This window comes from Hordeum vulgare, chromosome 1H, assembly GCF_904849725.1.
Source record: "Hordeum vulgare subsp. vulgare chromosome 1H, MorexV3_pseudomolecules_assembly, whole genome shotgun sequence".
NCBI lineage: Eukaryota > Viridiplantae > Streptophyta > Magnoliopsida > Poales > Poaceae > Hordeum > Hordeum vulgare.
In genome coordinates, this window is record NC_058518.1 from 265,256,090 (window position 1) to 265,272,294 (window position 16,205).

General features: G+C 46.7%; 1 protein-coding gene across 1 annotated transcript; it reads right to left on the reverse strand.

Annotated features, from left to right (window-relative positions):
• Positions 1-14,408: 14,408 nt before the first annotated feature.
• LOC123409481 (receptor-like protein EIX2) lies at positions 14,409-15,987 on the reverse strand. Its single transcript, XM_045102372.1, has one exon. It carries the CDS (start codon positions 15,861-15,863, stop codon positions 14,499-14,501), a length of 1,365 nt encoding a protein of 454 aa, XP_044958307.1. The 5' UTR covers positions 15,864-15,987; the 3' UTR covers positions 14,409-14,498.
• Positions 15,988-16,205: the final 218 nt, after the last annotated feature.

Here is a 16,205-nt window from a genome sequence, read left to right on the forward strand (position 1 = left end):
GGTCTTGAGCTTGACCCATATCAATGTTGTTGGCCTCACCACGAACATAAGCAGGCTTAGTGTTGAAGTTGCGGTTCTGTTTGTTGCCACTGCCAGTTGCGGGAAGTGCCAGCTGATTCGGATTCTGCCTGCAGTCTCTAGCACGGTGACCTGGACGGCCACACTTGAAGCACAGCCCGTCCTCAGGACGGGAAGGAGGAACTCGAGGCGGTGGAGCTGGGAGCCTCGGCTGCCTAGGTGGTGGAGGAGGCAGGCGAGGTGCAGCATAGGACGGCCGCGGAGTAGGAGCAGGTGCATGGTACATGTTGTTGGGAATCCAGATCTTCCGCTTCTGTGCAGATGAGCCCGAAGATGAGCCCATGTCACGGTTGCGCTTGCTGCTATCTTTGTATTCCTGCACACCAGTCTCAACCTGAATAGCCTTGTTCACCAGGGTGGCGAAGTCAGCATAGTCCTGAACGAGGAGTGTCAGCTTGATATCAGGGTGGAGGCCTTCACGGAACTTCTCCTGCCTGCGTGCATCAGTCGCAATGTCTTCTTCAGCATAGCGAGATAATTCCAGAAATTCCCGCTGATAAGCATCAACAATCTTGTTGCCCTGGACCAAGTTGCGGAACTCACGCTTCTTCCGGTCCATGATTCCCTGGGGAATGTATCGAGCATGGAAAGCAGCCTTGAACTCTGCCCAAGTGATGATAGTTCCATCGGGCTGAGAGCGCCTGTGACTGTCCCACCATTGAGCAGCGGGACCCTTCAGAAAGTAGGCGGCAAAGTTGACATAGCTCGCCAGGGGCACATTGGCAGACTCTAGCTCATAGGAAATGTCACGGAGCCAGTCATCAGCATCTAGAGGCTGAGTTGAGCTGCGGTAGATCGCAGGGTTGAGACGGCAGAAGTCTTGCAGTGTCACGCCTTGCGGTTGGTTCATGTTCGGCCTTTGGAACTGATCCATGAGCCCTTGCATAAACTGGCGGTTCAGCTCAAACTGTTGGATCATCCCCGCCATATACTCAGGAGGCGGGGGTGGTGCATCGTTGGTAGGGGCACACGGGCGGCCAGCTGGTCTAACCATCATGTTAAATATTTAGCAGGGGTAGTTCAGCTTAAAGTAATTGCAAAGGCATCGCACGCATTCATGAAGTAATTAAGCATAATGAAAGGGAAATGCGATAGATACTCCATAGTAGTTGAGTTCGACATACAGAACCATACATAAGTTCGATTACAGACTAACGATTACAAATTCGAAATTTGGCGATAGCCCGGACTCATTTGACGATACCCTGGACTCACTAGGCGGCGCGCAGGCACGCGGTGGAAGAGTACCACAACGAGATGTAGCGATAAGGCTACATCAACGTCGGAGAGGACGATCGAATCCTGGTAGCTGGCAGTGATAGAAGGTAGGGACAGGATCCTGTGTCCCGTTGTGACTCTGGTGAGGGTACCGCATCCAGTCGAGCAGCTGAGGTCCAAGTGCAGGGGTTCTACCCCCAACATCAGTCCACTTGAGAGCTGATGGTAGCTCTGTCCTGCTCGGCTCGCGGATGCACATAGGTGGAACCCTCGGACAGTGTGATGGCTGCAGCCCTGTCAATGCGTCGTAAAGACGAGAGCGCGTAGCATACAGCTCCACAGTCAGAGCTCGGAAAGCACGATCCATTGCCTCAGTGTACTGCACCAGAATCCGCGCGTCGTAGCGACGCGTCACGTAGGGGGCGCAGACAGCGACGTAAGAACGGTCGCTGCGCTCCCGAACGTCAGAAGCGTAGGCAGTGAGATCAGACCCAGTCTCATCCCCAGCAGGAGCATGCGGGATGTATCTGAAAGGGCTCTCCTCCAGGTGAGGGTACGCTCCACGGAGACGGGTGATGGCGATGTAGGCCGCATCATGGACGGCCATCTCGACCGACACTCCAATACCACAGAACACGTGGCGCTCGAGGGTCTCGCCGCCCCTCTGGTCGAAGATGCGAACCTCAGCCTGGTACTGGTACTAGTTGTACTCGCGGAAATCCTCGAACACAGTGTACTCGGGGTACCAGCGATATCCCAGCCTGGTCAGGAGATCGACCAAAATGGCCGGGAACCCAGTCGTCTTAGTGGCCTGCGTCAGGCACACGTGCTGTCTTGTGGGACGCATCTGAAAATAAGATTGACGGATGTCAATGACAGTGTGTGTAATACATATTCAGGAGAAAAGGAGTAGATAGTCCAGCGCTCCGGATTGATGTGATTCGAGAACCTAATGTTAGAGTTAGTAAAATCTTTGACCCGAAAGAGAAGAGAAAGTAGAGCCCAGAGTATAGGAAAGGACTAAAAGATACTAATACCACCCAATTGAGATGTGGGCCCGTAAGCCACAACATCAGTGTCAGTAAAGTTTTTCAAACACTAGACTCAACTTCGGCCAAGGAGTTGGAAAGGGAGCTACCTACAGGCAGTTGGCTCTGATACCAACTTGTGACGCCCTCGGCTTAATCGTACGCTAAACATACACGCAAATGCGTACGACCAAACCCAAGGACTCACGGGAAGATATCACAACACAACTCTAGACACAAATGAAAATAACATCAGCTTCATATTACAAGCCAGGGGCCTCGAGGGCTAGAATACGAAAGCTCGATAAACACACGAGTCAGCGGAAGCAACAAATATCTGAGTACAGACATAAAACATGGGGTGCCTTAGAGAAGGCTAGCACAAAAGATACAACGATCGAACGAGGCGAGGCCTCCTGCCTGGGAACCTCCTAAATACTCCTGATCATCAGCGGCCTCCACGTAGTAGTAGGCACCGTCGGGGTAGGAGTCGTCGGCGGCGGGGACCTCCATCTCCTGGGCTCCATCATCTGGTCGCAGCAAACGGATCAAGGGGACAAGGGGGAGCAAAGCAGCGGTGAGTACTCATCCAAAGTACTCGCAAGTCTTACATCAGAACTATTCTAATTATGCATCAGTATCAAAGAAGGGGGGTGTATATGTGGACTGACTGCAGCAATGCGAGAATAGAGAGAGAAGACCTAGTCCTATCGAAGACTAGCAGCTTCAGGGGTCTTGCAGCAATAGACGAGAGTAGAACAGGGGTAACACATTAATAGTCATATTGTTGCAGCAATATTAAAGTGAGGTCACGCCTAAAGATCCTCCCTCGACTCCCTGCGAGGAAGCAATCCCGAGGCAAACTAATTCCAGTTAAGTAACAATTGTAGTTGTAAAAGATCGGGGCACAACTCCAAGTCGTCCTGTAACCATGGACACGGCTATCCGAATAGTTAATTTTCATCCCTGCAGGGGTGCACCACATGTCCCTTCACGCTCGATAACACTCTGGCCGGACATACTTTTCTGGGTCCTGCCCGGCCTCGGAATATCGACACGTCGCAGCCCCACCTAAGACTAATCAGAGAGGCCAGCCCTCCGGTCTAAATCCTAAGCACAAAGGGTTCGTGGGCCCAGTTCCCCTTCACGCTCCTGCACGTGGCGTGGGCGGCCGACCTCAGTCCTAGCATCCCTTAATCACAAGCGCGATGCATCTCGGGACCACTCGGGCGCGCGCCGCTACATTGCTGGCATCTGAAAAGCTTCGGCTGATACCGCGACGCCGAGTACCCATAATTCTTCCCGCGTAGCCGGTTAGTGCGAAAAGGTCTCCGACCAACCCAGATCAAATACCCAAATCCATTAGCATTTTAATTAGGCCATCAACACAGTCTCACGGGAATCCACCCGTCTTACAACTAATCACCAATGATCCCAGTAACATGGTCGAGTAACTGTGTGGTTGTAACATCAGGGGAATCCGAGGTATCACCCTCGTTGGATTCCGAACGATGTACCCGTCAAGGTGGGCTTAGAGGAATCACCCTCGGGGGTCCCACACTCGCGGGGTGGCACGACAGAGACGTCATTGGGAATGGTGAAAGAGGAATCACCCTCGATAACCATGACCGACTAGCTATCCTACAGAGATATCATCAGGAGTACTTAGCGAGGTGTCACCCTCGGTACCCGATAGTATCTCTGTAGCGTCGTACAACGAAGGGGGGGAATGTGCTGTGTCGGGTCTGGCTCGTCGATCAGAGATCGAGATTAGAAAACAAGCGGGGCAACTGAACTACGGGGTCAGAGGGGATGACTGCTCCACCTATACTAAGCATATTTAAAGTACAGGACTGAAAGTAGCAGTTCATCAAAAATAGGCTATGCATCAGATATAGGATCTAACTACAACAGTAGCAAAATACTAATGCAAGCAGTAGGAAGAAAGACATAGGCGATATAGGAATGATCAAGGGAGGTTTGCTTGCCTTGCTGCTCTGCGGCAAAGGACTGATCGGCAGGGTCGTAGATGAACCCGGCAGCAGCGTCAGTCTCGGGGTCTACCGGTAAGAAGAGGGGGAAGAAACAATAAATAATAGCACCGATGCAACACAAAGCATGACATGGAAAGATGCAGGCTAGACATGAGCTAACGCAGCAACATCCGTCATAGACGGGTCGGAAGAATATCTGACGATATTTTCTGCGTCTCGGGCTACTACCGGTTATACTGGAAGCGAAGGAAATGTTCCAAGTTTGCTATGCTAGGGACGCGTGACAGACGAACGGACCGTGTATCCGGGTTCGTCTCGCTTTGCTGATCAACTTTCACGTTGAAATTATTTTGATCTGACTAACGGATTATTTAATATTAATTTTCATAGTTTTATTAATTATTTAGGAATTAAAAACAGATTTAGCTATTTTAATAAAATCCCATTATGACATCATCGCGATGTCATGCTGACATCAACATTTGACTGGTCAACTGACCAGCGGGTCCCGAACGTCATAGGCACAAGTTTTTATTAAGATTAATTATTAATTAATCAGATTAATTTAGTGGGGGACCCACGTGTCATACTCTAATTATTCTAATTAATTAATTTAACTAATATATCTATTTATTTATTTATTTAATAAAAACATTATTTTTATTTTTTATATTTTAATTTCCATTTTCTTCAAAGCGAGTGTGGGGCCTCCCTGTAAGTGGGTGTGGAGGTATGGCCCCACCGGTAAGTGACATAGGCCATATACTCGATTTTTTTTTCCATAGATATAAACATGCAAATATCGTATTCCTCCAATATCTATATACGCAATACATACATAAATACGGGTATCAAATACATACATACATACATACATACATACATACATACGGAATACAACATTTGTTTTTATTTATTTTCTCTGAAAACTCTCATCTCCCTCTCTCTGTTAACAAATAAACATAGAGGTTCTTTGCTAACTCCACCTAGAAGAACCAAAAGTTCAATCCTTCCTACCGGAGTCTACCGTCGACGGATTGAGGCCTCGTTTGCCGGAACGGAACCGGGGCGGCGAGGAGAACGACATGGTGGGAGGAGCCCGAGGAGGGGCTCACCGACGGTGACGAGATGGCCCGATGAAGCCGGAGTTCGCACGAAGGTGAAGGTGACGACGGTGACGCGGTTCCGGTGAAGACGGGCGTGCCGGCGAGGAGGAGCCGGCCGGAGGTTCGCCGAGAGGGGCCCCGGTGAGGAGGGCCCCCGGGATGGAGCCGCCTACGGGGGCTCCGGCCGGCGCGGGGTCGCGGTGGATCAGAGAAGAACTGGCGGGAGGAGCCCGATGACGGGGCCGCCGCGGTCGGTGGGGATCCCGGCCGATGCGCCGGCGGGGAGGGGCGGCCACCGGAGAGGTGAGGGCCGCCGGAGACGGCCCCCTCGGAGATGGGGAGGTCGGCCGAAGTGGGGTGGCCAGGGGGGGCCTCGGTTCCTGGGAGTACGAGGAAAAAGGAGACCGGCAAGATGGGGCTCGGCCGGCGGGAGGCAGGGGGCCGACGGGAGGGGAGCCGAGGTGGGAGGCGAGGTGGGGAGGGATCTGGGGGGTGGGGGATCTCGTGGGGGGAGGGAGTTACAGGACGTGGGAGTGTGGGGGTCTCGGTGGGGTGGGGTCTGTCGTGGGGGGGGGGGAAGGGAGACCGAGAGGGGGAGGGAGAGGTGGCGGCGGCAGGAGGGGAGGGAGCGAGAGGGGCTCCCTCGCCAGGGGGGAGGCGCTAGGGTTTGGAGGGTGGGGCGCGGGTGGGCTGGCCAGCTCGGCCAGGGGGGTGGGGGTTGTTTTTTCCTTTTTTTGTTGGTTTATTTTGTTTTGTTTTATTTTGCCTTTTTTTTATTATTTCTTTCTTTCCTATTTATTTTACTAACTGATTTTTCTTTTTAAATACTTTCTTTTATTATACTTTCTTTTACAATTTATTATACATACTTTTAATTCTCTCTTTCATATACATATTCTTTTAATATTTAACATGAATTTATAAAATACTTTTCTTTTGTTTTTCAAATTTTGGATCCGGACAGACTCGAATCAACGCGGGTCTGAGATGGGAATTCGATGACGTGGCATCATTTAACGGTTGATCACTGTAGCTTAATTACAATAATTACTGTTGCAAAAGTCGAGGATGTCACAGTTCTATAGGCCCACAATGCATCATATAGTTTCTTAGACCAATTCTTCTCGGACCTATTGACAGTCTTTAGCAATATTAATTTTATTTCTCTATTGGTTAATTCTATTTGATCACTAGACTGAGGATGATAAGGTGATACAATTCTATGGTTAATATCATATCTAGCAAGCAACTTACGAAAATCACCATGAATAAAATGTGAACCACCATCAATCATTAAGTATCTAGGGACTCCAAAACATGGGGAAAAACTTCCTGAAGCATTTTGATAGAGGTGTTATGATCAGCATTATTGGTTGGTATAACTTCTACCCATTTAGTGACATAATCAACAACAACCAAAATATGTGTATACCCATTACAGCAAGGAAAACGTCCCATATAATCAAATCCCCAAACATCAAATGGTTCAATAACAAGTGAATAATTCATGGGCATTTCGTGACGTCTACTAATATTACCAATTCTTTGACATTCATCACAAGACAAGACAAACTGACGAGCATCTTTGAAAAGAGTAGGCCAATAAAATCGAGACCGTAATACATTATGTGCAGTTCTATCTCCCACATAGTGTCCTCCATAAGCCTCGGAGTGACACTTGAGAAGGATTTCTTCCTGTTCATGCTCAGGTATACAACGTCTAATAATACCATCTACTCCCTATTTATAAAGATGCGGGTCATCCCAAAAGTAATCTCTTAAATAAAAGAAGAATTTTTTCTTTTGCTGATAGGTGAAACTAGGCAGTATGTATTTAGCAACAATGTAATTAGCATAATCAGCAAACCACGGTGTTTTATGAGAAACATTGACCATAGCTATTTTTCATCAAGAAATCTATCATCAATAGGTAGTGAGTCATCAAGAACATTCTCTAACCTAGACAAGTTATCAACTACGAGGTTCTCAGCTCCTTTCCTATCAATGATGTGCAAATCAAATTCTTGTAGCACAAGAACCCACATAATAAGTCTAGGCTTAGCATCTTTCTTCTCCATAAGATACTTCATAGGAGCATGATCACTGTAAACAATTACTTTAGAATAAACAATGTAAGATGTAAATTTATCACAAGCAAATACAACTGCTAAGAATTCTTTTCAGTGGTAGCATAATTTCTTTGGGCATTGTCGAGAGTTTTACTAGCATAATGAATAACATTTAATTTCTTATAACTCTTTGTCCTAGAACAACACCAACATCATAATCACTAGCATCACTCATAATTTCAAAAGGCAAGTTCCAATCAGGTGGTGGAACAATAGGTGCAGAAGTTAAGGCTTTCTTAAGTGTTTCAAAGGCTTCTACACAATCATTATGAAAAATGAAAGGAACATCCTTTCGTAATAAATTAGCAAGAGGCATATAAATTTTAGAGAAGTCTTTAATAAACATCCTATAGAAACTAGCATGACCAAGGAAACTTCGGATACCTTTAATATATTTAGGACACGACATCTTCTCAATTGCATCAACTTTAGCCTTATCCACCTCAATGCCTCGCTTGGAAATTTTATGAACCAAGACAATACCTTCATTTACCATAATGTGGCACTTCTCCCAATTCAAGACAAGGTTAGTTTGCTCACATCTCTGCAATACTTGATCAAGGTTTCTTAAGCAATCATCAAAAGAAGTTCCATGAATGGAAAATCATCCATTAATACCTCAACAATCTTTTCACAACAATAAGAGAATATAGAGGTCATATATCTTTGAAAGGTAGAAGGTGGATTGCATAATCCAAAAGGCATCATTCTATAAGCATAGGTTCCAGAAGGGCAAGTAAAGGTGGTTTTCTCTTGATCAGGTTGTGACCTAGGTATCTGAGAGAAACCAGAATAACCATCTAGAAATTAAAAATGTGTGTGCTTCGATAATCTTTCTAGCATTTGTCTATGAAAGGTAAAGGATAATGATCTTTCCTAGTAGCTTTCTTTAATTTTGTAAAATCAATTACCATTCTATAGCTAGTCACCATTCTTTGTGGAATGAGCTCATTTTTATCATTAGAGACAACACTAATACCTCCTTTCTTAGGAACACAATGAGCGGGACTTACCCATCTACTATCATCTATGGGATAAATTATAACTACTTCCAGAAGCTTTAGTGTTTCATTTCTTACCCCTTCTTTCATATTGGGATTTAGTCTTCGTTGGTGATCAACAACTGGTTTAGCATCTGGTTCCATATTAATATTGTGCTGACATAGAGTGGGACTAATGCCCTTAAGATCATCAAGAGTATACCTAATAGCAGCTCAGTGTTTCCTTAAAAAGATTAACAATCTTTCTTCTTCAAGCTGTGTAAGGTTAGCACTAATAATAACGTGATATATATTTTTTCATCAACATAAGCATATTTCAAAGTGTCACATAATTTCTTTAATTCAAACACAAGATCAACCTTGGGTGGAGGAGGTCCTCCTAGAGTTTGAACATGAAGTTGTGTTTGAGGATAGGCTTTTTCTCAAAGAACATATTATCTAATTCATTTCTTTCACGCATATGCATATCATTTTCATGGTCTAGCAAATATTGTTCTAATTGGTCTGTAGGAGGAATGGCAATAGAAGCAAGACCAATTACTTTATCTTTACTAGGAAGATCTTTATCATGGGGTTGCTTACTGAACTTGGAGAAATGAGACTCATGAGACATAACGCCAAAATTAACACTTTCACTTTCCTTTTTGCAATCTATTTGAGCATTAACACTGTTCAAGAAGGGTCTACCGAATATTATGGGACAAAAATCATCTTGTGGTGAGCCAAGTACTAGAAAATCAGTAGGGTATTTTACTTTTCCACACAAGACTTCAACATCTCTAACAATCCCTAGTGGTGTGATGGTATCTCTATTAGCAAGTTTAATAGTAACATCCATGTCTTCTATTTCAACGGGTGCTATCTCATGCATAATTTCTTGATATAAGGTGAAAGGAATAGCACTAACACTAGCACCCATATCACATAAACCATGATAGGAATGATCTCCTATTTTGACTAAGACGACAGGTATGCCAACAACACGTCTATTCTTATCTTCAGTATCTGGTTTGGACATTCTAGCAGCTTCATCACAAAAATAAATAACATGCCCATCAATATGATCGACCAAGAGATCTTTAACCATAACAATACCAGATTCAACCTTGATTTTCTCAGAGGGTTTGGTTGTTCTAACATAACTTTTGTTAACCATGGTTGAAGCTTTAGCATGTTCCTTTATCCTAAGTGAGAAATGTGGTTTCTCAATATAAGTAGTAGGCACAATTGGGTCAACATTGTGAATGATAGTTTCATCCTCGACTTTAATTGGTTCTTTAACTTTTTATTTAATAGGTGGATGATATTTAAACCATTTCTCTTTAGGGACATCAACATGAGCACCAAAGGTTTCACAAAACCTATCGCAGAGTCAAGTCCATATTGAGTGGTAAAGCCATTAAAAGCATTAGATCATAAAAGGTTTAACACAATCAAAATTATGTTTTATACCCGACTCTTTACCCTCGTTGAGTTCCCAATCTTCAGAGTTGATTTTAATTCTTTCCAAAATATCCCACCTGAATTCAATATTCTTCTTCGTAAAAGAAACATAACAAGAAATATCGAGCATGGTTTGATCATTACGAGAAAGTTGAGCATAAAAACTCTGAATGATAATTTCTCTTGGGACATCATGATTGGGGCATGAATATAACATTGAATTCAGCCTCCCACAAGCTAGAGCAATAGTTTCTCCTTCACGAGGCCAAAAATCATATATAAAATTCCGATAACGATGAACAAGATGCATATGATCATTTTTGTTGGTGAAACTCCAATTGCAATCGATTCCAATTCCAAGATCCTGTATCATCACATAGTCTATACCATGTCAATGCATTCCCCCCAAACATAAAGGGAAAAACCTTCTTCTTGACTTCATCACCGGATAAACCTGCAAGCCTAAATAATCCACAAACTTCATCCACATAGATTAGGTGCATATCGGGATGTTTTGTTCCATCTCCTGCATATGGATTAGCTAGCAGTTTCTCTGTCATACCCGAAGGAATTTCATAATAAACATATTCAGTAGGTTCAGCAGGTTGAGGGACAAATCTTGGTGTTTCCGGTCAAGGTGAAGATACCCCGAACAAACCCCTCAAAGGATTAATTTCCATAGTGAAAAATAAGCAATAATCAGTTCACAGATGCAAAATTGAAAAGACGCTCAACGACGGTACCGTGCTGGTCCTAGGCTAGACCGTACTAGAGACGCGAGCCTAGAACACCAACGAAGTCACGTGTCACTAATCAAGGGAAGAGCCACTCTGATATTTGTTCTAGATTCTTTTTTTTGCGCTCCTTTTTTTTGCGCTTTTCTTTCAGGAAATCACTATAATGGCGAGTGTCTCAAAACTCTTCAATGCAACCAAAAACAGGATAGGCACAAAAAAAATTGACAATTTTTTCTCTCGAGCAATTCGGGGCTGCGACGACCAAAAATTGCGACAAAAATCACTATGACAGCGAGTGTCTCAAAACTCTCTAAAAAGCCTAACAAATCGATAGGGAAAAACAATTCACCCCTCGAAATTTTGGCCTAAAAAGTGCTTTGGAAAGCGTGCGAGACTCTTTTTTTTCTTTTTTTTCCGAAACCTACTCAGGTAAGGAAACGCAAAACCGAAATCAAACAGATCTCGGAATTAACCTAAGACAAAAAGGAGGCAGACTAGGATTGTGGTGGGTATATGTTGGTGGTATATGGGAGTAAGGCTAAGGGTGGCGTGGTGGTGGTATATGGCAGCATCGATGATGGTAGCGTGGAGGTGATATATGGCAGCGGTGAAAGACGGTGCGGCGGTGGCGTGACAACCTATGAACAGAACTCGAAACTCTAAAAGGACTAGACACTAAGACCAGCAACTCGACACGACAATGGAACCACAAATTCAACTAAGCAAACTACTTAAAAGACTATGCAAAGGCTCAGATTGGTTCGGATATGATGATCTAACCCTATTTTTTTTGGCTTTTTCGTGGACAATAGGTATGAAGAACAGATGCGATCTAACTACAAAAAAACTGGTAAAATCTCACCGAGCAACCTGGAAATATGATACCACTTGATAGAGGCGAAGTTGTCCCTGTCTTTCTATGAGATCATGGGAATCGTTTTGGTGGAGTAGACTTTGACGATCCGACTACGAACGTGTGAGGACGCCGCGCCTTAGCAATCGCTAAACCAACTCCGAGAGGTTATTGACCACGGCGGAGCACGATCAACCTCACCACGAAGGTCTGTTTCCTGCACGCAAACGAAGAACAAGCAAGAAACCGAGATGCAATCAAGATATTGCGAATATAAGAGGAAAGCTTTATTGATGAAGGTGGGGTTCTGTGACGCCTTTGTCTGGTCGTAGAACACAAACGAAGAACGCGAAGTTGCAGCTATGGGAACTTGTAATCTAAACAAAACCCAAGTTTAAGCGGTGCCCTAAGGGCTGTATATATGAGAGAATAGAGAGGCAATTTCGTGACCCTTGGAGGAGGGGTCCCAAAACAGACCTAAACTCGATTTCCCCACACATACAGACTCTAAAAATAGCCTATATTATGGTATTTCGAAATTACATGGGCCCGGCGAAAAATAAGGTGGCGCAACACCTATAATAGCCTATGGACGAAATTTATAAAGTGGCGTCTTGAATATTTCGTCCAAAGCCTTCATGCTCTCCTTATGGTGGCTTTAGAGTGCGAAAATCACCAGTGGAAGCTCCATTGTTCTCTCCCACGCGTGCACCTTCTTCTCCATGCTTGATCCCGCTCCAACGGATATCCTTCTTGTCCATGCTAGGTCCTTCATTCATGAGCACAACAAAAGTATCTAACTTAGGCAACATCATATTTTCATGAACATTAGAAGTATTCCCAAGAAACGAAAGTACCTGGTAATTCAATAGGCGTGCACGAACTCTAGTAATTGGTCCAGTATGTATACTAGCTGGGGTTGTGGGTGTAACAATGGTGTTGATGTCCTCATCACGTACCGTGGGAGGTTGCACGAGTTCTCCGGCAGGGCGGACCTCATGCGCGCAATCTACGCCCGCCGCTCATCTACGATGGGCGGTGGTGGCACCGAGGCGCCGCCGGCGCTGAGCCTCCAAAACCCTGGCACCCGCATGTCCGGCGACGCCGGGTACTCTGTCTAGTAGAGGAGGCGAGCATCGTCCTCGCGGAGGTGCCCGCGGCCGAAGCCATTGGCGGCCGCTCAATCGCCGGGATAGCGCTCGACCATCGTTCTTGGGAAGGAGAAGGAGAGAAAGCACCGGTGGCGAAGAAGAAGAGGAGAGAATGTCGGCGGCGAGAGGTGTGTGGCCACCAGCGGGGGCTGGGTCATCTTAAATAGCCGCGGGCGGGCGGGCACACGGAGCGGTGGCGTGTGAACGCGTGGCACGAGCCGATGGGACGTGCATCGCGAGGACGCGCATCGTCGCGCCTTCACTATGCCGCCCGTGAATCAATGGAAGTTTGACTCACGGCGCAACCTTTGCATTGATTCTCGCTGGAAATGAGGCGATGAGGACGACGACCGCATTACCAATCGCTGACTCGGCGGGCCCAGTGTTTTTTCGTGCCAAAAATGTTTCCGCCGGCGCCCCCGGGCGACCCCAGCGCGCTGCGTTTGGCCTGGGACCGATGGGGAAAATTTTGGCCCGAGCTGGCGAAAAAACGGGCTCCTGGGGGCACGACCGGGCCTTTTTCCCCCACCGGCGGAAAAACATGGGCCGGGGGGCTGTTGGGGCGCGGGTGGAGATGCTCTAACGGGTGACGCGTTCACAGCAAGCCACCCACGTGGGCTCTCTCGCAACGCTCGGGTCTGCCTTGTTCGAAACGGTCGATTCGAGTGTTTCCAGCTATGCAAGCAAAACGCTATTTTAAGAAGCATGTTATGGAGGCCTAACAGTGTGGGACAATTTTTCTGTTTTGACCTATGGAGCAAAGAAAATGCAGAATTGACCTCGTTTTCAAAAAAATCCCAATATAACCTCTTTTCCTGACACCAACGTCCCAAGCGTGTGGTTTGCATGCGAGACGCCAAGGTCCCTGGCGTCTGGTACGGGGTGGTATGACCGGTTGATCCGCTAAGTTTCTGACCTGGCATGGTACCAAACGTCAGGGACCCTGGCGTCTGGTCCAGGACCAGACTCCAAGGACCCTGGCGTCTTGTACCAAACGCCGAGGGACCTGACGTCTGGATGACGTGGCACACATTATTAAAAAAAATGTGTGATCTGCTACCAAACGCCAGGGTCCTTGGCGTCTGGTCCTTGACCAGACGGCAGGGTCCCTGGCGTTCGGTACCATGCCACGTCAGAAACTCAGCACGTCAGGCGGTTATGTAGGCCCGTACCAGACGTCATGGTCTCTGGCGTCTCCAGTGCAAGTCAGACGCCAGGGACGTTGGCGTCACGTAAAGAGATCAAATTTAAAATTATTTTCAAACGGAGGTCAAAACTGTATTTTCTTTGTCCAAAAGATGAAAACGTAAAATTTTGCCACGGTGTGTGCGTATATAACCAAACAACCCAACTTGAAAAGATGGTGTGTCCATCAGGTCTGGTTGGGCTATGTGCAGACTACCAAACGCGTCCAAGTGAAGCCAATATATGCATGATACCATTTTTCCTCTTCATTACATGAGAAGTAGGGCAAAAAAGCTGGCTATTACAAAACAAAGTTAATAATATACTCCCTCCGTTCCTAAATATAAGTTTTTAAAAAGGTTTCATTAACGGACTACATACAGATGTATATAGACACACTTTAGAGTGTAGATTCATTCATTTTGCTTCATATGTAGACTTCTAATGAAATATCTTAAAAGACTTATATTTAGAAACGGAGGGAGTAGCATACTTAGGTACATACATACAGACATACATATATACACATAGATACATTCTTCTGATGGTACAACAAAGAAAGAAACAACTACAGTCTACGTATATCGATCATTATTGCTTTTTGAAATAAACTGGTCAAGATGTGACACCTTCTGCATAACCTTGGATTGCATGCCATCGACAGAGAAGAGAACAGCAGATCTCCACGTCTCAATCGAAAAGAGCAGCCCAAACCATAGCCAAAATCCAAAAACAACCCCAGCAGTCACACAGTAGTACAGCCACTGGTCCTCCCCCTCACTAGTTTTCTCATCCGAAGCAGGCGAAGTATTTGGACAATCCTCTAGAGGAAATCCGCAAAGGCCGGAATTGTTTCGGTAAAACGAAGGGTCGGTCAATGTCTGCATCTGGCTCCCAGTAGGTATCTTGCCTGACAAATGATTGTTCGAGATGTTGAATATGCTGAGCGTCGACAAGATCGAGATGCTCTGTGGAATGTGTCCTGAAAGCTCATTCCATGATATATCAAGAAATTCGAGATTCTTCAAACTGCCAATATCTTGAGGGATGCCGCATGACAGATGATTTCTTGACAGGTTCAGAAATCGGAGGCCCTGCAGTTTGGTTAATACTTCAGGGATGCACTGAGACAACATATTGCCTGACAGATCGATACCGGTCAGCAACCGGATCGTTCTTTGGAAAATGAGCTCCTGGCCCTTCCAGATTATATCGATTCTATCCTGATAATTCGACCCATCCAGCGATGATGCCGCACTCGACACGATTTCTGGATTCCTCATGGAGGCCAGGTTGCCGAATGCTACGGGAATTGCTCCTGTCAGCCTGTTGTTGGCAAGGTCGAGCAGCTGGAGTTTTGAGAGCCGCGACAACTCCGAAGGGATTTCTCCTGTGAAATCGTTTGATCTAAGGCTAAGGATTCTCAACGACGGAACCTTGGTCCCGATCCATGGAGGGATGGCGCCGAAGAACCTGTTACTCCCGATGTCGAGGGTGCCGAGCGAATCGCAACCCTCCACGACCGGCGGGAAGAGGCCGGTGAAGCTATTGCCGGCGAGATGGAGCGACTCGATGGAGCAGTTGTGACTTGCCTTGGCAGCGGGGATTTGGCCCGAGAAGGAGTTGTTGGAGAGGTCCATGAACTGCAGAGCCTGCAGATTCCACCAGCAGTCGGGGAGCTCGCCCGTGAGCTGGTTGTTGGAGAGGTCGAGGATCTGGAGGGAGAGGAGCCTGCAGAAGGCCGCGCCGGCGCCGGAGCTGTTGGAGGAGTTGCGGCTCCGCACGCTGAAGCTCTCGGGCACGGTGCCGCCGGAGAAGGTCTCGTGGTTTCCGTCGGCGTCGAGGTACATGCCCGTCGCCCGCTGGGCAGAGGGTAGCAGCAGGAGGCAGAGGGAGAGGCACAGCAGAGGTGTTGTTGAAGCTTGGGCGTGTCCTGCCATGGCTCGAGTTTCGACTTTCCAGTGGAGAGGTCTGGCAGCGAGTTCTTTGGTTTGCGCAGCGCCCACTTGTATGTCGTGGCTGTGGCAGGACCGGGCCGACCGGCAGCGAAACGTCGACGACGGAGACTGGGTGACATCGACGCCGTGGAATTCTGAAGCGCGGCATGCGTTTTTCACACGGCATTACCAGTGGACTGACTGACGGGAAAGTAAGATTCGGGATAGTCAGTGCAGGTAGCGACGACGAGACGCTGATGCTTTGCTTTGTTGCCGTACGCTCGCTGACCTCCTATTCGGCGCCTCAAGCGCCGAACTGGCGATCTGGCGCACATGTGTATCCGC

Bases quoted from the DNA above. Each gene is read 5' to 3' on its own strand.
- LOC123409481 (XM_045102372.1), bottom strand. From the start codon at position 15,863: ATGGCAGGACACGCCCAAGCTTCAACAACACCTCTGCTGTGCCTCTCC.